Below are 22,533 nucleotides of genomic sequence, written 5' to 3'. Positions count from 1 at the left end.
CCTAAACGCCCCCCGTCCGTCTCCTCGGAGGGAGGAGAAGCGCGGCCGCCCCGCCGGGGCTGCAGTCAGGTGACGGCGGCGGGCCGCCCAAAATGGCGGCCGGGCCGCGGCGGCTGAGGGGCGAGATCCGCCCGTAGCTGAGGGGCGGGGAGGCGGGGGGCTGCCCGCGCTGGCGTCTGGCTGTCTGTGTGTCCGTCTGCGAGCGGGGAAGGGGCTATGATCGTTCTGGGCCGCGTCTCCGGCGCTCGTTGAAGGCGCAGCCTGCCCGACCATGGCTCTGAGGGAGCTGAAAGTTTGCCTGCTGGGGGTAAGTGGCGCGGGGCGCGGGCAGGGGGAGGCAGGGAGGGGAGGAGGCAGGGCAGGGGGCTGTCTGCCCTCGCCCACCCTGCTGAGGGGCTGTCTGGGTTGGTGTTGGCTGCTGGGGCTGAGCCTGGGGCCCTTCACTCCCAGAGCGAGTGCTGGGCCCCGGTTCCCCGGCCCTGGTCCCTGGAGGAGAGCGGTCGGGGGGACGGACAGGCCTTTCCCTGCGGGGAGAGAGGCGTTTTTATGGGGAGATGTCCTCCTCCTCATCCTCCTCGTTCGGCCTTGGCCTCTGAGGAGGAGCAGAGAGGAAGCACGAAGGCTTAGTGTGTGCTTCCCTCTTCCTTGGCCTGGGAGTTAGTAAAAGGAATAAATAAAAGCATCTGAAATCAAACTGGAGAGAGAGGCAGGGAACTTGAACTGTTCTTTTTTTTTTTCTTTTTTTTTCTGTGTTTGATTTTTATTTTTTAACAGCATGCGTAGCCTTTGAAAGTACATTAAGTGGAGCAGGTAGTGGAAGGAGGAGACATCAAGCAAAGTGAAGTAGGAGTTTTGGAATTCCAGGGAAAGCCATGTGTTGGCTTGGGTTGGGTTTGCTCTGAGGACTTCATTGGAGAGTCTCCTTTTGAATAGGTGGAGTTTTCTACATCTAAATCCTGTGCTGTACAGAGTATGACAGGCAGAATTGTCTTCTGCTTGTAAATGGCCCTATTGCCCTTCAGAGAGAAAATTGTTTCTGTGCTCTTCATGTTATGAAAACGTTGGGGGTAACTATGAACTACAGTTGGCTCTGCCTGCATAGTATTTTGTCCTGTAAGAAGAGGAAACACCTATGAAAACTGATTCCTGAACTCCTAGAGCCAGAAACTGCATCTAAATTTCTCTTTTTGAGATCTGCTTTGTTCATTGAGACTGCAGACACTATAAAATACAGAACTGAGGTCATACGCGTTCTTTGCGAGGAAAACAATTTGAAAAGATAAACATAAGTGTACGTGCTGTACCCAGTTTTATTATAACAGAAGATTCAAGATAATGCATGAATGGTGTAAAACTTCAACAGCACTTGTGCTGATTTTCCTTAAAATATTTACTCTGTAGATGTAAAGCAAAAAGTTTGTTGTCACCTGTCTTAGTTAAATGACAATTTAAAATGTCCAACTGCTATTGAGAATGGTCTTAGTACTAGCAATCTGTTATTTCACTCCTAAGTATGCCTACTTTTGCTTGCTTTTTTTCATAATTGATTTGGTGGTACAAATACATGCCCTGAAATTTTTATGTTGAGTCTCTTCTTCTACCATTTATAAACCTGTAAAGGTGTATTTGAAACATGTTTCAGGTGTGTCACGAAGACACTTCAGGCCTTTCATTACGCAGGGTGGGACAGCATTAGTCAGAAGTTGTATAATTTCATGTGCTCGATTGGCTTGCAAAGGTGGAGTACAATATTCAGTTGCTCTATATTTTACTAAATGTGGAAGAAGGTCTTTCTCTGCTCTAGTTCAAATTTGGTTTGTGTATACTTTTGGGGAGGAAAGCTTGAATAACTGATAAAATGCAGGAATGCAGATTTTTGTACTCCATAAAAATTTCTTTATAACAATTTTGTTTGGAGAACTGTAACTTAGAAGAGAGACCTTTCATTTTTCTAGTAAACAATATGCTAATACCCAAAATATTTCAGAATCTGATCAAAGTTCTCTGAGACCGTCTGTGGGAACATGTTATTCATGAAAAATAGATATGAGGATAAAAAGAATGAAAGGTTTACAGCAACCAATATCTTTTTCAATTGTTTCTGTTTTTTTTCTAGGACACTGGTGTGGGCAAATCAAGTATTGTGTGGAGATTTGTAGAAGATAGCTTTGATCCCAACATTAACCCAACAATAGGGTAAGAAACTAGAGTAAACGTGACTCGTTCAAGGATCAGACTAAATTGTCGGAACATGTTTATATACCTCCTGAAAAGATCATACGAGGCTTTTCCGTGTGTGACAGCTAAATGTGGTAATAAATATGACTGCAGTCTTAATTAGCCCCTGAGCTACCTTAGGAAACCTGGGAGTGTATTCAGCCCTACTGTAGCTTCCACTTTCATATGTAAGATCTGAACCCATTTTGTGTTGCTAATCATGGCTAAGAAAATCCTGTTAAAAGTATTCTGCTATAGATGCTTCTGTTAAAGAACAACATGCCTTTGTCATGCACTATTCTTGAATTTCAAAGTATGATTATGTGACTGAATGATTTTTTTAAAGTTTTTTTGTGAAGAGTCAAGTACAATAACAAGTCTACTAGGTTTTCAAAGGTAGCTAATATACTAATTCAGGTTGTAGGTTCTTTTTAGTTCGTTCTATTATTATACGTTGATATGTTACGCGCTCTCTCAAGTAACTGATGAAATTGTTAATGCAATCAGTCTCACAGCTAAGAATGTTTGAAAGATGAGCCTCAGAGGAGCAATGTTATTGAGCTCAAATCTTCAAATAGATAGGAGGGAGAACATCAGGAATTCTTGGAGTGGTTGGAAGTTCTTCTGTTTATTTCTTTTGCTGTCCTTTTTGTTTTCCAAGTGTCTTATGCGCTGCTTGGCTCAGAAGCAATTCTTTAGTTACAGGAGGACATGACTTTACTCGATGCTGAGAAGCGTGGGGGGTCAATACAATTTCCTGCCTGAGGTGCCACACAGCCTCTACTACAGCTTTGACCAAAAAGATTCTGTTGATAAAGATTAGCTGTGTCTCATCCTGCTCTTCTGAAGAATGTGGTTTCCTTGCTGTCTCTCTCCTTCCTCCCCCTCAAAGACCCCCCACCCCCCAATATTTCTGTGTAAAAACTGGTATTGAACTGCAAGATACTCTGTAGGAACTATGCTTTTTAATTTCCCTGTTAACAAAGGTAGCCTTTAAGACAGATTGCTAGATTGTTTTTCTTAGATCTTCAAGGCTTGAACATCTTTAGTTACTGTCAGATTAGCTACAGTAGATGTTCTTTTTCTGGAGGACAGTGAAGCTGATGTGGGGATAGTAGCCAGACTGCTATTTGATTAAGTAGGGGGCCAGGCTGTCCTAAACACTTCAGCTTAGATTGTTCAGAAGGCTAAGACTTACTGCACACAGTAATAACAACTACAAGCAAACCTCCTTGTTGAGACAGACAGTACTGAAAGATCAATTTATTTTTTGTATTACCTGAGGTGTTTGAGAAATTGGTAATCTGTCTTCATTCCTAATCATCCAGATTCTTTAAAAAAAATTAAAAAGATTTTATTTTTTTTATTTATTCTGTTAAATAGTTGGCTAATACAGGTGGTATCTACAGTAGCCCAAAGTTAGCATTCATGCTTGTGCATGTAGTGCCTGTTTTTTTCATTTAAAAAAAAAGTCGAAGTAGTAGGTGACCAGCCATGGTAACACAAACTTAAGTTTGCAAATGTGAGGAGTACCTATTTATTTGGCTGTGGTGCTCTTTTCTATAGTTACACGTATATGGCCAGACATCTAAACTACCTGGGTTAAACCTTTGAGTAACCTAGTATGGAATTTGCATTATGTCTTCCTGTCACATGTGAACTACAGCCTTGTCAAATTTGTTGTCAATTTCTAAATTCTAAAAAAACGTGTTGCCGTGCACGTCTGGGAGACTGCATAAAGCTGCAGAGCAAAGATTGTGATCTGCGATGCTTCTATTTAGGTGAAGTAGAATGTCCTATATTCTGGAGAAAACTCGAGTGTTTTTTGTTTTATTTTTCCTGGTGAAAGGACTGAGACTAGAATGAACTTCATCAAATATCGTTGTCTTTTTTCCAGAGTCAGTTTCTTTTCATCTTGTAGTTTTCTGGTTCTGTGATGGTTGATTTTTTTTTATTACTTTTTTCCCCTCCCTTTTGTGTAGCACCTATATATTTGAAGGCAGGAACCCAAAGATATGACATGGACTCATTTTCCCAGTGAAATGTCTGTAACAGACGCTATGCAGTACCTTACAGGGCTCTTAGAAGTTGCCCACCATTGCGGTAATGAGGATAATTTGCAGGATTTTATTTGTTTTCATTAATTTAGTGATAGTTATGGAATTCATATGGTTTCTTGAAGTGATGGATTAAAAATCTATATCTTTCAGCAGTATTAATAAAATGATTAAGAGGTCCAACAGCTCGTACTGTTGGTGCTTTGCTATAGTAGTATGGATCAAAACTCATCCAAATGCAGGAATTGTGTGAAGTTTCTGGTAAGATGCAGCCCAAAAATTCTAAGCAAATTCATTTTTGAAACTTTTGCTAGACTTTGCTTTAATTTCCTGATTGAGACTAGGAGGTGGAAAAAACAAAGTGAAGGTTAGAGAGAGGTTTTAGAGCATCTTACAAAACGAAAGCTGAGAAGTAAAGCTTTTACTCCTGGCTTTTTGAGTTCATGAGATGCAATCTTACACTTCCTGTTCTATTTCTATTTGTCTTAGAATATGTGAGCCATCATACTTCATCATAATTGTTCACGATTAGTTCATGATTCAAATTTGAATATAGGTAACTTGTAGGAACCCTGTCAGAACTTTGGAACTTTTGTACTCTCAGCGCTGAGGACACTTTCCACTCCTGCGTCTTTAGGACTGGCAGAATCTTTAGTCTTTCTTTATATCATTAAACAAGCTTTTTGAATGGGTATAGATCTTGTTCATGCAGTTATGGTGTTGGCTGGAAGAAGCAGATAGGAAACTTACTGCAAGTAGGAAATTTAGGTGGGGTACTGCCAGTTTTCTTACTAGAAGAAGTTAAGGGTAACTAGTTTAGATATTCCCAAAGCAACTTGTCTCTGAGTTGTGTGCTCTCTCACTCGTGCTCTTGCTCGCTCGTCACATTGAAATCTTCGGTTTCTCAAAGAATTTCAAGTGGAGTCAGCCACCATTTGGGATGTTTAGTTGTGATGTGGGTTAGTGCAGCACAGCCATTCTGTTCAAATTGACTGTACTGGTATATTTCGGTTTTCAGTGAGAATCTAGTTTAGGAATTGATGTCTGATTTTCATCAGTCTTAAGGAAATCGAAGTCTTTGTGCTTTACTACAGATGCTCCTATCACTTTATTTACTCTTACTCCGTGCTAAAATACATTTAGTTACCTGCATTTAAATAAACTGTAGTTAGACTTTATTTGTAGGAATGTTGCATCTTGTATTTGGCTTCTTAAAAGAACACCTAATTTTGGACAGTGATACTACTTGGCTAGCCATCTGAGCTTAAGGAATGGGAAGGAGATTAACTCTTAACATTGGAAAGCATTTTGTAATTGCTCCCCTTTATTTTAAATTTAAGTAGCTATTTTGTCCTTCTGTAACAGGGCCCTTTTCCTTAAATTAATTTCAACGTTTGTATATGAAAATCTTACTTGGTTTGGGGGGGGAGGAGCACTTCTGTTGAAATACAAACTTCTTTAAACGTTCATGGTACTAATGTTTGAAGAAGGCATTTATATTTTGGCATTAATATTCTGAAAATCATAAACTATTTTCTTTTCCAGAGCCTCATTTATGACCAAGACTGTACAGTATCAAAATGAGCTGCATAAATTCCTAATTTGGGATACAGCTGGACAGGAACGGGTGAGTAGAGTCTTACACATATCTTTAATCACATATCTTTCATCAGACCTGTGGTGATGGTTCTGGTTAGAGTTTGGGATGTTTTTCAACCCCACCAAAGTAAGTGGCGTATAAAAGAAAACAAGGGAGGGCAAAAAGCCAGCACCTGTCTCTGGTACCAATTCTATTTGAGTTTTAAACGCTCACTGCAGCTGCTAAAACGAGTGTCAGAGATAAGAGAATGATCTTGTTTCATTGTGCAGGTAAGGCTCTGGAAGATTTTTGGCCTGTTTTTCTGGAAAAATACACAGCTGCTAACACATTGTGTTAGCTTAAATATTCAGCTTATTAATGCTACTGAGGTTTTGTAATGTGTTTGTAGGATGTGGGTTTAGGTGACCAAAAGTTGTTTCAAGCAATATTTTGGATGAGAACTGATCTTTTATTACTTTATGTATGGAGTTGTCTTCACAAATCTGGTAGTGTTAAAAGCTATGTCGAGAAATCTATTTTGAAATTCAAATTTTAATTTGATGGCTTGATATCTGCAGTATGCAGAGGGCCAAATGCAGCCTGCGTTCTGAGCAGAGGTAACAAAAGTGTTCAAGAAACTGACTAGTCAAATGAAATCACAGTTAATTACTTTGCATCATTTTTACTTCGGGAAAGGAAAGGTTTGCTAGTTAACATGCTTTTTTATGGTCTGCCAGGAACAATGATAGAAATGAACCTCCATCAACAGTGCTTATTCTTGCAGTTCAAATTCTTGACTGTTAACTACTTGCAACTGTCAGTTACCTATGAGTTTACTCAGGATATGAGCTAACTACAACGAAGATAGATAGCAGAGCTCTCCCTGTGAAGAGTCAGTTTGATCAGGTTGGGTTATTTTAGGATTGTAACTGGCAAATGCAACTGTAGTATATTCAGGATTGGCTAAAGAAAAAAAAAAGGGGGGGGGAATATTGTAAAGGCTTAGTCAACCTTGTGCAGTCACTCAAACTCTTGAAGTCCTGGTGGAACTGACTTGGTAGCTTTTTAGTGTGATAACAGCCTTCATGGCTAGAAAAGTCACTCTAGTATATTTGTATTGCATTCGGTGTTCTAGATTCGGAATGACTACTTATTTCTTCCCAGCAGCATGATATAAGGCAAACTTAGGTCACTGGGGATGTGTCCCAGGGATATGTCCTATTTATGTAGGTTACCAGAAATATCCCAGTCCTTCCATTACCAGAGTTCAGTCAGCATTTGCTGTCAACAGTTTTTCTTAAGTGAACATCATAGCTCATTCTGAAATGTTAATGCTTCAATCAGACTTCTGAGGGGTAGAGCATGACTGAAGAGACTGGTACTCTTAAACAGAAAGCTTTACAAACGTGCCTGCAACAACTTGGCAGGAAATATCTATTACGTATTAGCATTTCATCCTGTTCACTTTAACTGTGTTTGCAGGCAATGGGAGAACGCCCTGATTTGGATTCAGCATGCTACAATCTGAGGAAGCGTATCTGTACATGACTAGCGCATTCCCTGTCTGTTTTTAGACTGTGACATCTTTTTATTTTCTTCCATTCAAGTTGCGTGTTATGTTTGTGAAAGTCAGAAAAGGAGAGATGACTTACCTGGCCCCTGACCCAAGATCTGTGATATCTCTAAAGCTTGTTCCACACGAGAAGTCGTCACTGTGGGGCCCAATATATCCAAGGAAATCAGCAAATTGGGAGCAAGAATATTTTCTTTGATATGATGTCAGTGTCTTCATAGATATTTCTCTCCAAAACCAAGCTGACACTATCTCTTACTGCTGGTTACAATTGGTCCACATGCATGGCTTGTGCTGAAGTCTGCAGTACTGCTTTCTGGCTATGCAATATGACTGGCAGTGCGTTGTGGAAGGGATCCCATCTGCGGTGGTCTGGAACACCAAAACCGCCCAAACAGTTCTTGGAATTACGACTTCTCATACGAGCTATGATAGTAACAAACACGATTCCTGTCTTTTTGAGGAGCATTGACTGTCTTCTAAAGCCCATCAGCAAATGGTTCTAGGTTATACTGGACAACCTCATGTTCTAAATGGCTTCAGGAAGTGGCAAAATAGCCTCACTCCAAAGGTGGAAATGTGTGCTAATTTACTTCACGTAGCTGACTTCCCTACGTCTTACTCGTTCTCTCATTTCTTCTGCACTGTATAAAGTTGGTGGAAGATTACTTATAGCAGCCAGGATTTCTGCGTTCATACCTAAGAATTGTGAAAAGTTGTCTGGATACTTACGTTGTCTTGTTAATAGTTCTGTCAAAATGCCAGTCAGAGACTGGAGGGCAAGCTGAGGTCTTAGAATAAAACAGCAAAACAAAAAATGAGTGTTTCTGGTGACATGTATTTTGTTAATGTATTTTAGCTACTGACTGCTCTTGGGTAGAAAAAAAGGTATCTAAGTGTTAGGCAGGAAATGAGAGTAATACCAAATCAGCAAGTGAAAGTTGGTTTATTCCCAATGTAAATAGTCAAATAATCAAAAAGCCACTTTGCAAGGAGTCCAAATGGTGGTTTACCAAATATGCTTCCCTTTGCGTTCTAGTATTTTTGTGGAGGAGAGGGATTATGCCCCAATGTGAACTGAATGCCTGCCCGTGTTTCCCTTTCTCACTATTAAATATTTTCATATTCTGAACTTCTTGTTCAAAAGCCCGTTTTCAACACAGAATTTGATATCTAAATGTAAATGGTCTGGAATTCGCCTTTATACCAAAACTTTTATGATTTATAATATTGCTCTCAGTTGCGCTGTATTAAGCAAAAGGAAATTTGCTTGGTTCTAACAAAATATCAGCCTTCCTGGAAATCTGTATTCTACTCATGTTTTTTACCATAAGTAGCAAGATGCATGAAAGATCTAAGTCACACATACTTACATCAAAACAGCACATGTAGTTTAACTCTGTGCTTCAACTGAGAGTTTTGTTTGCCAGACAAGTTGTATGGTGCTTTTTCAATTAGCAGAACATCGTATTGTTATATTGTTAGGAAATTTTTAATAATATTTTAGGCAACTTCGACTGTGTTCTTTTTTTTTCTTTTTCTCCAAGCCTGGATTCAAAACACTGTCTGTGCAAAGATACAGCCCTGGTTTATAGCCTGCAAACTCACTACCAACCAAATATGCCTGTTACAGGTTTAATTTTGAATATCGCAATAAAATTATTGTAGGCTTTTATTATCCAACATGTTTCTTAAAACTCTATTTGCAATGGATCACATAGCTTTGGACTTCTGCATTTTTTGAGCTTTGAGGAAAAACTTGAGCAAAATCCCTAATGCCATAAGTTAGATTAGGGAGAAAACAGCGTTTTTGGCATTAAATGAATGGCGTGACTTACCCATTTTTCAGCAGAGTTAGACATCAGCCTATGAACATTTCAAATCAGCAGTAATATATGCTAGTTTCCTTTAAATTACTTTTTGTCCAAAAACACCAGCAAGAAGAAACAAGTTCAATTTTGACTTTTTCTCCCTTGCTCAGTATTTAAAGTTGAGCATATATCCTGCGGCTTTGTGTCTGTATCACCAGCCTTTTAAATGAGAGATTTTAATCTAGTCAAAATAAGGTCAAGTTAAGCTTCTTGCTTTTTTACCATAGGTGTGCCGCTGGTTCCTAGACTATTTATTGATTGGCCTGTGTAAAATGATATTTTTGTGGAATTTTATGTAGTCTGCTGTGTGGGCTCTCTGCAAAGAAAAGTTTTCCACTAATGTTAGATTTAAAGCTAGTTATCTCTAATGTTAAATAAGGAAGTTGTGGAGGTCAGTGAAAATGAGATTCATGATGTATGGTCTCTTTCTTTCAGTTTCGTGCTTTAGCCCCAATGTACTACAGAGGGTCAGCAGCAGCCATTATAGTTTATGACATCACAAAAGAGGTAAGAAATCGGACTTTGACTCAGCATTACAACTTCTGGTTGTTGTGTCACGGGCCAGTTCAGATTCTTAATTCCTTCTATTCTTCTTCCACATCAGGAGACTTTCTCAACGTTAAAGAATTGGGTTAAAGAGCTTCGACAACATGGACCTCCAAACATCGTTGTAGCTATCGCGGGAAATAAGTGTGATCTTAATGATGTAAGGTAAATAACTGTTGATGGTTCAGTCTTCATTTCAGGAGATAAGCTCATAGAGCTTTAAATACTTTATATCTTTCACTGGCTCTGAAATCTTAAGCAGTTAAACTTAAGCAGTTTTGCACTGTCTTGTGAAACTTGTAGTTTCACAAGGAGTCTGAGTTTTCTACTGCCAGAAGATTTGGTTAGTCTGCCTTTGTTTTTCTTGCCCACTTCCTCCCCTTTGGTGCGAGGAGTACATGTGGTTGGGCAGCAAATCAGGGTGTAAAATGCATCCAGATTAAAACTAACCAATTAAAAAAATAGGAAAACCTATCCAAGTGTATTTATCTTGCTCACAACATGATCACTTGCTAGCATGACAGAGGTGTAGGGTAGCAGCATTAGGAATGAGCAGTTTATAGGGAGACGGGATTACCTTTTCTGGTGGCAGTGCCAAGTTACACAAGCTTAAACTGCCCGTGAAACTACGGTGTAATACAAGCTGTTTACCTCATTTTATAACAAGTACCCCTGTCAGTCTGTAGCACCTCATTTTGTTATGAAAAACATGAAGCCTGTTGGAAAGCATTGTGTAGGTTCTTCTGACTTGCTTGTTCAGGTGCCTACCCTTTCTGCTTAAATGCCAGGGTGGAATTGGCTGTGGTTGAAATGGTTGCAGGAAGTGGGAAAAGCTCTTGAGAAACTTTATGGACAGCCAAAGTTTCAAGAAAGCATGTATTAAAAACAAAAGAAGCCCTTTTCTATTGATGTCCTGGTTAAATAAGCCAAAATTCAGAAAGAAGGTGTGTGCAAACTTCTTGTTTTTAGATTTCATTGGAAAAAGTACCACTGTTGCTGTCCAGAGGCAACAGCATGGTTGGTTATGTGTTTGAAAAACCACTGCAAAGTTGGTTCTTAGTATAATTTTACGAATCATTACTATATTTTAGTAACCTAGTGAGCTCTAATAACTCTTCTCAGAAATAACATATCTCTTGGAGTAAATATGGCGTAAAATTCCTTAGAAGACAATTGCAAGGCATGCAGTATTAAATCTCCCACTTGTGCTTACATCTTGGTACTTAGGTGGCATCATAAAGCATGTAAACATTGCTATTCAAGCAAATGGCCAAGATTCCTTGTACTCCAGAGACAGTATTTGAGTCACTGACCTAAACTCTGGACTTTTGTGTGTCTTCATGTCCTAAGTCTGTTGTTACTGACAGCAGAGATGTATTTTAGAAATGGTACATAAAGCTGTGTGGGGTATAGTCATATCGTCTTCACTTCAGTTTTGTTTTTTTCTGTTGTTTATGGAAACATTGCGTTATCAACTTGCCTATCAACTTAAGGGTGCAAAATAATTTTTTTTTCACTACTTGGCTGTGTTGTTGCTTGCACAGTCTAAGTACATTCCTGTTCATAGCAACGTCCTCATTGCTTCACATAAACTTAATGGTATACTAATAATCCATGCAGTGTTGAGAAAGATCTGGTTTTGGGAGCAGCTGTAGGAAATCCACTGGATTAGTGGAATTAAAACTTTAGGATCTTTTCAGTGTACCTAAAACCTGTGTGTGAGAAGAGCAAAGTACCCCCAGTGACTGATTGCAGAGCTATGCTTAAAGCACTCAAGAAACAAACTCCATTGTAATGTCAGATGGATTGAGGTCATTTAGTTTATGATTGTGCTTCAGTGGTGCTCCTACCTCTGGGCAGGAAGAAAGCATACAGTAAAGAATGAGCATGGAGCAGGGTGATGAGAAATGGGTAATATGAAATACTCATTAAGTGAGACACTTAAAAGCTTAATCTGTCCCTTAAAGTTCTGAATCGTGTTTTTTTTCTGCATTCAGTTTTCTTTCCTTTTTTTTTTTTTTAGAGAAGTCATGGAAAAAGATGCTAAAGACTATGCAGATTCCATTCATGCAATATTTGTAGAGACAAGTGCGAAAAATGCAATAAACATTAATGAACTCTTTATAGAAATTAGTAAGTATTTAAACAGGTAATGTTTTCTTCTGAAAGAAGTTCAAGTAGAAATTTGGTTACTGTAATTTTTTGGGGGTGCTATTTAAGCAATAGTATGCTGATTTAGATTTGTTACAGTCAGCTATGAATGCTAACTGCAAAATGAGGTGTGTAAATTTTTGGTCATCTAATGACCTCTAAGGTTCCTTGTAGGGATTTTAAGCCTACTGTGATGCTGTTGGACAAATAGCAAGCAGGGCACTGATGCAAGAAGTCAGTGTCATCTTACTATATCCGTTATTGAATGATTCAACTAGTACATCCAAGGTTACAGAAGGGACAGTAATGGCATGAGAAATATCCAAACTTTATACAACTGAGAAAAGGAATTCGATTCTTGCTCTTAATGTTTCTGCTTAGTCTAGAACAGCATGTTTTCAAAAACAGAAGAATTCAAAAGTGCTAGATTACTGCCTGGGAAATAGCATCTAGTGTGTGGATTTTCCACCAGTACTGTTGTGATACCTTTTTTTTTTTATTTGTAGGATATATTTCAGGCAGCAACATCAAGATGCAGATATATGTCCGCTTGTGAAATTAGAACCAACAGTCCATTTGTGTATGCATGCACTATTATTTGAGTAACTACAGCAATGTTATATATTAGAAAAAATACAGTTCTTGAAAGCAGATGAGTATATTGAAGCTGATGTCAAAAGTATGCACTGTAGATAAGCTTCATGGTGTACTGACTTTAGAGTTGCCCTCTATACTCTAAAAATTGACCTAGATTAAAATATGGAAAAATGTCTTAAACCTCTCAAAAAAGAATTCTCAACCAGGAATGGTCAACTTCAAACACTGATTAGATAACTGAAGTAGCTACCTTTACAAGCACTTCAGTGCTAAGCCTGACACGGGTGATCTGCTATGGAAATGCAGATCTAGATGGTAGATCTCGACAAAGAGATTCCAGATGGTATTGCATCCTGCAAAGTATATTCTCTGGGTGCTTCCATAACTTAGGTCTCTTAAGGCTGGTTCAGCCTCAAGTGCAATGTTAGCTTAAAGCTGCCTCTGCTCTTTTTTGTGGAACTGTACCTCTTATGGGCACTGTATAGACTGTTAACTGCCATCCTTCTGTTATGCGGGAATATCATCATTAATAACATATGACATAACATACATTGAATGCGTACAATGAGCTTCAAATATAATGTTTGCTATAAATGTTATTTTCTGCTTCCTTATAGGTCGTAGAATTCCATCAACTGACACGAACCCCCCAACTAGCGGTAAGGGATTCAAACTTAGAAGACAGCCATCGGTGACAAAGCGCAGCTGCTGTTGACTGATCCATTAGAAAATCAGACTTGTTTATACAGTAGGTGGTCTTGGAAGTTAATAGTTCACGTTGGGTTTATATTATCAGTCTTAGATCTCTATCTGCTGGTGTTCATACGCCCAAGGTCCTACAAAAATGGGCCAGTTCATCTGACATCTGTATGCTCGCAGAAAAGACTGCAATCATAATGTCAGCCTGTTTACTTACAAAAAGTGTAGTATCTCTTGTATTCAAAGGGAATCCATCTTCAGTTTTGTGGCCTTGCTTAAAAGGAAGGTGACTATGGACGGTAGAACTGAAATGTTTAGTAGTTTTGTAATCAAGATTTTGGTTTTTTATAAAAAGGGAAATGAGCACTTTTGTGGGACTTGGGGGTGGGAGGAGTCTGTTGAAATTTGAAAGTTAGTCAGATGTCATTTCTTCCTTTTCTTCAGTGAGCCTTATTTGAGATTTAACTGTAGCTAATCCAAAGTATAATGAGACAGTTGGTTTGAGGTGGCTACAGAATAAGCAGCTGAAGACAGATAATAGGCAAATCAGTCCATCCACTCCCCAGAACCCATTTGCACTTTTTATTTAAAGATGATACACGCCGGGGATGGAGACACAAACGAGAGGTCTTAAACCACAGACAATCTTTTTTTCCATGCTGACTTTAATCACTTCAAGGCAAACTGATATGCTTTATAGTCATCTTCTTGTTCTTAGAAGGTTTTTAATATTAAGATGTTGACTGAAGAAAACCTAGCTGTAGTTCTGACTAAATTAAGTGATTACTGACTAAAAACAGATGCTGTAAACAGATGCTGCCAATAGTTCTGATAAGACTTAAAAGGCTGGGGGGGAAAGCTTTTAATTTGTTTAGCATGTGTAAAGTGTTCATATTATATTTAAGAGACCAGTGTTTAAAGTATTCTAAATTATGTAAAAACAGTTTTTTTTTAAAAAATGCAATCTTATTCACTCCTTCCATTCCACACCTATGGATAAACTCCTGGGGTTATCTATCAGTTGTTTTTTTTCCAGCATTTTAGGTATTGTCACTGTTGGTGACTTCATCCAGAGACAGGCTGAAATTCACTCTTTAAATCCCATTTGAAAGATCAAATAGAGGCTGCTGTCGGTGCAGTGTGAGGTCTGTCTGTTGAACAAGTTTTCATCTGTGGTGCACCCAGTCTTTCCTGTTTTGGGCACAAAAGTACAAATAGGAAGTAACCTTAAGACATGTGGTAATGTAGATCATTACCTCTTGGTTCCTGGGCTTTTTCACCTGTGAGGACTTTTTTTTTTTTTTTTTTTTTTTAAGTAAATCAGCGTTTAGCTTATATTGTGTTGGCTTTAGTATGCTCTCAATTAAACTATAGATTGACCATACCCTATTGTGCTTTTTTATTTATTTTCGCTTTTTGTTTCCTACTGGCAGTAGTGAGGAACTTTATACTTTTGAAGAAAAAGATCTTAAAATACTCAAGTATATAGTACTATGCTGTTAAGCTTTCCAATTGAAATGAGGTCATGGTGAGATATTTGTTCTCTATAATCTGGCTTTCTGTCATCTCAAGTATTTTCTCTTAAGGAAATGGGAGAAAAGTTTTTAAAAAATGAAAGAACTTACAATTCAGATGAGTTTGTATTAATCAAAATTCTTGTAGAGCTCTTACGGAGCAGAACAGTTAAACTGCTAGGGTGAAATTTTAAATGGATCAGTATGTTTTAATGAAATTTGACTACATTTTTTAAATCATTGTACAAGCTTCATGGTTCATACATAAAATATTTCATTTATTAAATAATAAATCTGGAAATTTTCTTGAACTAGAAAATATAGTAAGAAAAGGAAAATATTAAATATCAGGAATACCTTCCGTGCAGGTTAGTAGAAAAAGGTTTTTGAACTTGCTAAATTTATGGCTTGTAGCATGGAATAAAAATGGAGTTTGTCCTCTTTTCAGTGAGATAATAAAAATCGTGTAATATTATCTATCCAATATTTATTGACTTGAGAAGAAATAGTGAATTCTAGGCTGGACTGAGAGCTAGGTTAATACTGAGATTATTGTAGCTGTCTCTAGTCATACTGCATCATGTACTATTACACCACTTTTATTATCTCACTGATCCTGTATAGTATCTCTTAGGAAATCTTTATAAAGTACATTCTAAGCTATTCTTATTTACTTGATGCATACCAAAATTAGTCTTAAAACAAACAGAAAAACAACTTAAGCAGCAACATCAACCTGGCTCTTCACAGATGTAGCTAAATCTTGATGCCTCAGACTCCTTTTGTGTGCATATTACTAATCTGGGTGAAATACAAGCATACTTCATAGCTTTTTTGCAATCCCGATCTTGAATTACTCCAGTTAGTGAAGACATGGAAATGACCACGGTTTGCCCAAACTAGAAGCATTGAAGTGAGACTGGTTGTTAAGACCATGCCTATGTAAAATGACAGACTGTAGATGTCAGTTCATTTGGGCCAAGATAACTTTTTGTTGATCAGTAGGCCTTAACCAAAAGTTGAAATGCAGTCTTGCCTGGATGAGATGTGCATGTTTGAGATCTCATTTTTGTTGGAGAAAAATGATTTCTTCTGTACTAATAATTTTTTAGGCCATCTGCTTTCATTTTGCACTAGGCTTACTGGAATTGATTATATTTTTCCCTAACATAGCATCTCTATTTGGAGAAAAATTAGCCTTTGAGTGTTAGAAGGATTGATTATCAACCATTCCAAATAACTTAAGTAACTTTGTTAAGAAGTTATTGAAAAAAGCTTGGGACTTGAGTTTTATTCTGCTACACCTTTCTTTTTCATGAATTGTGATCGTCATAGAGACTAGGTTTTAAAATGATCTAAAAGGGAATTGATGGCTTAAAAAAAAAAAGAGTTGAGAGGGACAAGTGTCATATTTGTAAAAAGATAATGAGGTGCATGTCATAAAATTGATTTAGAGCATTTTTAAATTAACAAAATGCTACTGTTTCCACCTCTATACAATGCCAACTCTTTCCTACAAAAGTACATATTTCTATAAAAATTGTACTTGACAAATGGCTTGTTCCTAAGCTTTGGAGTTACTTAAATGTGCTGTCCAAGTTTTGGAGGGTGTCTTCATCATTCCCTATAAATTATAAGTTTCTTAAGTGACTTGCTATGCTATGTGAGTAGCTTTGTAGCATATTTTAGATACATGCTGGAAACTGGCATGCTAAGTGCCTAGATAGGTGAGTTGTGGAAGCTTCTGTTTAACAAAATACAAAGGCATTTAGTGGCCAAACTTCTGAAAATTGTAATAGGTGCTTTGAAAAGTTCTAAGAAAATTCCAACAACTTTTGCTGTTTCCAAGAAGGTAAAGACTTTGTATGTTATTAGATCCACGTTGAAACAAAAAACATTGCACTTTAAATTCCTACTGGTATCAGTGAGACCTTTCCTTTAAGTGCCACAGTATCAGACAGCTCATAGTTCAGAGGGGTGTTCAATGCAGACTTGTCTTTGATATGTTTGTGTACATAGTACCAATTTAATGCTACCAGCGTGCTCAGGAAAGAATACGTACATGCCTGGGAAGAGACTAAGAGGAGAGGCAACCATGCCTACCTACTGATCGTGAATTCTGTTCCTTTAACCTGGTCAAGAGATGCGAGATTCATTGGGAATTGCTTTCATTCATGGTTAAAGTTTCATTTTAGTTATCAAAAATAATTCATTTTCAATATCTTGAATGGTTTAAAAAAATTGGCCTTGACAAGCTTTTTGTTATGATGTTAATCCTAAATTGTTCCTTAACATTAGTGTTCATTTCCAGTATAACATATTGAGTATTAGTTGGAAAAGAAAACTTTATTAGTGATGACTGAATGATGTTCTTGTGAAACTGTCTTTAGTGTTTATTAAGGATAAGACAGTCTATTTGTGGCATGCTATGTCAGCAGTCTGCAAAGACTATCTTGGGAATTGATGATTTACAGGACAGAAGCTGTATAAACTGTGTGGCTAGTCACCCTGTAGGGAGCCTTGCTTACAAGCAGCAATAACTACATAAAAGTAGAAAAATATCTCAAGCATGGAGAGAGTCTGAATATACAACTGACATCAACTTCTACACTGCCTATTCGTTTTCTAAAACACTTTAAATCTCTAAAAAGAGGCTCATCTTCTCATGGACAAGAGACAGGGATAAACTTTCTTAACTTAGTGGGAAGTTGTTTTACAACGACCCACGACTGTATTTGTATGCAATGAGTCAGTTTCTCAAAGCATGAGAATTGTGTGCGTGGAAGTAAGGTTTTCAAAGATCTGTATAACATTCTTCAGAGATAACTCTTAACACCTGAACCTCTCTCAACAATTTACCAAAGGTCTTGGTAGCCTAGGGAGTTCCCTTCTGACTGGAAGCCAGCCAGTGTTTTACCCATCTACAGGAAGGGCACTAGAGAAGACCCAGGAAGTTACAGACATGTCAGTGTAACCTCAGTCCCTGGAAAAGTTATGGAGAAGGTTATCTTGAGTGCTGCTGAAAGGCAATTAAAGAACAAAACTTTGATCAGGTGTAGTCAGCATGGATTCATGAAGGAAAGGTCCTACCTTAGTCATTTGATCTCCGTCAATGACAAGGTTGCCCACTTAATGGGTGAAGGGAAGGCAGTACATGCAGTCTTTCTGAATTTTAGTAAGGCCTTTGATACTGTCCCTCAATATCCTGGAGAGATTGTCCAACTGAGTTAAACAGGTTCACACTATGCTGGGTGATGAACTGGCGTGACAGTAGAGCTCAAAAGGTAGTAAATGGGGCTGTGTGTGCTTGGTGGCAAGTCCCTAGCAGTGTTTCCCAAGGCTCAATTCTAGGGCCAGTTATGTTCAACGTTTTTATCAACGATCTGGGTGCAGGAGTGGAATGCATCCTCAGCAAGTTTGCGGATGACACTAAACTGGGAGGTGCTGTTGACTCCCTGGAGGGATGAGAGGCCTTGCAGAGGGATCTAGACAGATTGGAGCAATGGACAATCATCAATGGCATGAAGTTTGACAAGGGTAGATGCTGGGCTGCACTGGGATGGAGTAATTCTGGACACAGGTACAGACTGGGAGATGAGTGGCTGGAGAATGGCTCTGCAGAAAGGGCCCCAGGGGAACTGGTGACAGCAGGCTCAACACAAGCCAGCAGTGTGCCCTGGCAGCCAAAAGGGCAAACCATATTTTGGGGACCATTAAACACAGCATAGCCAGCCAGTCAGAAGAGGTGATTCTCCCACTGTATTTAGCATTGGTGCAGCTTTTCCGTGAATATTGTGTGCAGTTCTGTGCCTACAACATAGAAACGATGTTAAGATACTTGAATGCATCCAGAGGAAGACAACAAAGCTGATGGTAAGCGGGCTGGGAGGCATGTCCTGTGAGTAGAGGCTGAGGACACTTGGGTTGTCTAGTTTGGAGAAGAGAAGGCCAAGAGGTGACCTTACTGCTCTACAAATCCTGGGGAGGGGAAGCGGGGAGAGAGGTGCTGGTCTCTGCTCCCTGGTAACTGACAGTGGAATGTGAGGGAACAGCACAAAGCTGTGCCAGGGAGGTTATGGGAGTGTGGTCAAACACTGCAACAGGCTGTCTAGGGAGGTGGCTGATGCCCCATGATTGTCGGTGTTCAGGTGGCTTTGGGATAATGCCACCCGTAGTATGCTTTAGCTTCTGGTTAGCCCTGAGGTGGTCAGGTAGTTGGACTAGATCGGCTTTGTAGGTCCCTTCCAACTGAACTATTCTATGCTCACATTGCATCTCTATTTATAGATCATATCCGTACTAATGTTTGGCAACAGAAGACTTATAAAAAATATTGGTGTGAATTACCAATCTAAGAATTAAAAAAAAAAAAAAAATGTTTAGTATAATTTGTCAGCTGACCTTTTCAGAGTTGTATGGCTCCAGCCTGTCAAAAGAAATAAGCTTGAAACTACATCTTTGTTTCTTGTACAAGAATTCAAGTGCCAAAACATATTTCTCTATAATTGTTAGGCCTTCTAACACCAATACTTGTTTAAAAAAAAAAAAAGATATATATCACTTTCTGGTCTTTTGAATGCAAACTTTAAAGTCAGGATCAAAAACGCTTGATGTGCAAAAGCTGAACAAGCATTATCCAACTTTATCCATGAAGTGTCACAGATTTTAAAAAATTAAAAAGTCATCCAAGGCCTATAAGAGTGTCCTGCAACCCAAGAATATTGATGGGTTTCCTCTCTGACATGTTAAAGTGATTCTTGGCTCAACTTTTTCTTCCTTCCCCTCTCAATTCCCCCCCACCCAAGCCTGAATTTTTAAGTACTGTGAGTGTACGTGCTACAAAGAGCTATTTAAAAATGCTTACAAAAGTTCTAGTGGCTTAGAGTTATTTGATGCTTCCTATTTCACATGGGAAATCAAGGCACTAGGATGAATGTGTCCCCTTAAAAATCAGTAGAGTGTTTGCTGAAACTGTTCTAATTCTAGAATAGAGAATTTCTAGAAGAAACAATTTTGTTTTTCCCATTGCATCATACGGCAAGTTGGGGGGTTAATTTTTTGCTTAAACACTAACAATTTTGTTCACGAAGGTTGGGTTTTCTTTGTTTCATTCATGTTAATATTTTCACATGTTGTTGAACAAACCAACTGCTACTCCTTTTCTAATGTTGAAGGATACAGACAACCTTTTCTGTCATTCTCTTCATTTGTGTGGGTGTAATATTCCATCCAGTTGTTGAAGTCCAATTCAGACCCATAGAAAGATTCACTGCTAGATTCACTGCTACTTTCTTGCCTTACTTTTACTCACGTTGCAGTATGTATTTCCTATTATTAAATCCATTCTCTTTTCTTGAGAATTTGTTCTTTGTTTCCTTATGGGATCTAGCCAAGAAAAGGTGGCAAGTGTCTTTTTTTCTCCTTAAAGGTTCGAGAAGTATTTGTCACAGCAGCAAATATTTTTAATAAAATGGTAATTCATTAGTACAGCATTATGAAATTAAGAAATCATAGCATCTGAGACGCATACTGCTACTTTATTACACCAGATAGGAGGCTAAAAAGCAAATCCGCCTGAAGGAAGTAAATTATTGTAAAGCCCTAATAACATAATTTAAACTCTCCTGTATTTTAACTTCTGTACTTCCTATTTGTGAATATAGTGCATCCAGCATTGAAATTGTGGCAGAGTGAATTGATACAAGACACGAATGGATCATATTTCTGTAGCTGTAGGACACTTAAGACTTCTTGGCAATTTTCCCCCTTGTGTTCCTTAGCCCCCAGTCCAATGAAGAAAAAAGGAAATAATTCTGAAGGTTTCTGAACAAAAACTTTGCATTTGCATTTGTGTATTCAGGGCACAAAAATAACCTGATATGCATATAGCTCTTGCAGTGTAATAAATGTATGCCTGTAAAATTAAGCGTGAAGGTTAACCTTTGTATCAGCAGTTCTTGTCCCTCCTGAGAATGTTCTGTCTTTTTGTTATAGTATTGGGTTAACCTGTTAAAAAAGATTGAAAGGTCTGTGCCTTCTTATTATAATATCTCTTATTAAGACAAACTAAAGCCGCTCAAAGTTACAGAGCATTTGCAGCACTGTAAACTGCACAAATTTACAACCATTGCTTCACTGCATGAAATGTAGTCAGATTGCGAGTGATGAAATATAGTGATGAATTCCTAAGCTTATGAATGTTTTTGAGACTTTTATAGTCTTCTCTTGGGCTGGTCCCGAGGATGTGTACAGGTTTGTCTGTATTGTTGGTTTGTAGATGCTAATGAAGAAAACCAGACTTTTGTTCTCTCCTTTTTGTTTGTATTGTTACACTCCCATATAGTGCATAGACTGAAAATAAAGAAATGTTGGTTTGGCATAATGTAAACAGCATTTTCAGCTTAAGCATTCATAATAAACTTTTATAGTGTAATAACATGCTAAATCACTACCAGTCCGATGTATTGTGCAAAAAAGGTGTAAACATTTTATTAATAAAAAGCTTTGTTTATAGATGTGCTGGCCTTGTTTATAAGTGGTTCCAAAATTCTCAACATTGTCGAAAGTAGTCTCTATAGTAATAGAGTTCCAGAAGAGGAATGCTAAGCAATACCATGGTAGAAGTGAATCTAAATGACAGTTCAAATAGCTGTTTTCTAAAAGCAGTGACTGCTGGTCATTCAGAAACTGAAGCTTTTCCATGGCGTAAGTATACACAGACAGACAACAGACAAACTTATACAAAAAAGGGATGGGGAAAAACAGCAGAGAGAATGCAGCTTTTGTCTTACACTTCCTTTCTTTGCAGCGTGATGTCTGAGAGACTGCAGGCCACACACAGTCTTGTCAGCCAGTGCAAGGCCTGACAAGTTCTACTGGGGTCAAGTTATTTAATACATTGCGTTTAGCTTAGTCTGTATCAAAAGTTGAATTCTTAACTGCTTAAGCCAGGTTTCTGTCAATCAAAACTGTAAAGTGCTTTTAATATCTGTATGGTGTTGTGGGGGACTGTCATGCCAGAAGGGATCTTTTCTCATTTGCTAGTACAGCTAGCTGGTTGGCTGCTTTTTTTTCCCCCCCTCTTAGAAACTGCTTTGGTTATGTACAGCACAAAAATATAGACTTGGCTGAAGTTATCTCACTTGGATAATGTTTAAGATGTAGTTTTCTTGTTTAAATATGTGATGCAAGTTAACATGTTTAGCTAACAACAGCCTTCAAAAGCATAAATAAGAAAAATAATCCTGTTTCTAATATTTTCTCCTGAATATGTTTCTCACCTGACAATCCTTTATCCAGGTTTCTACTAAGCAGCTGGCTACAGTTCATATGCAAAAATAAACAGTAAGATCTCTTTAACACAGACTTGGAATAATGTAAATTTATTGTTTGGTGTCTGCTATTTTTAGGTTGTCCTTTCAGATGCGTATAAGCTGCTTTGAAGAGTGTCAAATATATTTGTGTAAAGGGTAGAGTGCGCTTTGGAGTGTATAAGAAGGGTAAACACAAGGAATGTGCTAGAATAGAGAGAGGGATACATTTACATGTTTGTATAGGGAAACTAAATGCAAACTATGTCATTTGCATGCATGCAATGTGAAGGAATAATATTTTTCATGGATAGAGACTTTCATAGCTTTTAAGGTGAAAGTTTTGTAACAGAAGTGTTCGTTCAAGTTGTTCCAGTACAAAGCTTTCACATGCTCTTCAGGTTTTCCCAGTAGCGTTC

At 38.3% G+C, this 22,533-nt stretch overlaps 1 protein-coding gene across 1 annotated transcript; it reads left to right on the top strand.

The window, feature by feature from the left end:
- Positions 1 to 167: 167 nt before the first annotated feature.
- RAB22A (RAB22A, member RAS oncogene family) lies at positions 168 to 21,319 on the top strand. The gene is made up of 7 exons (XM_080558225.1): positions 168 to 307; positions 2,117 to 2,196; positions 5,820 to 5,901; positions 9,733 to 9,804; positions 9,902 to 10,008; positions 11,867 to 11,976; positions 13,209 to 21,319. Exons 1-7 carry the CDS (start codon positions 272 to 274, stop codon positions 13,304 to 13,306), a joined length of 585 nt encoding a protein of 194 aa, XP_080414351.1. The 5' UTR covers positions 168 to 271; the 3' UTR covers positions 13,307 to 21,319.
- Positions 21,320 to 22,533: the final 1,214 nt, after the last annotated feature.

Source organism: Anser brachyrhynchus, assembly GCF_964034855.1.
Source record: "Anser brachyrhynchus genome assembly, chromosome: 16".
Classification (NCBI taxonomy): Eukaryota; Metazoa; Chordata; class Aves; order Anseriformes; family Anatidae; genus Anser; species Anser brachyrhynchus.
Note: the sequence above shows the minus strand (reverse complement) of the source record. Positions and strands in the feature narration are given on the sequence as shown.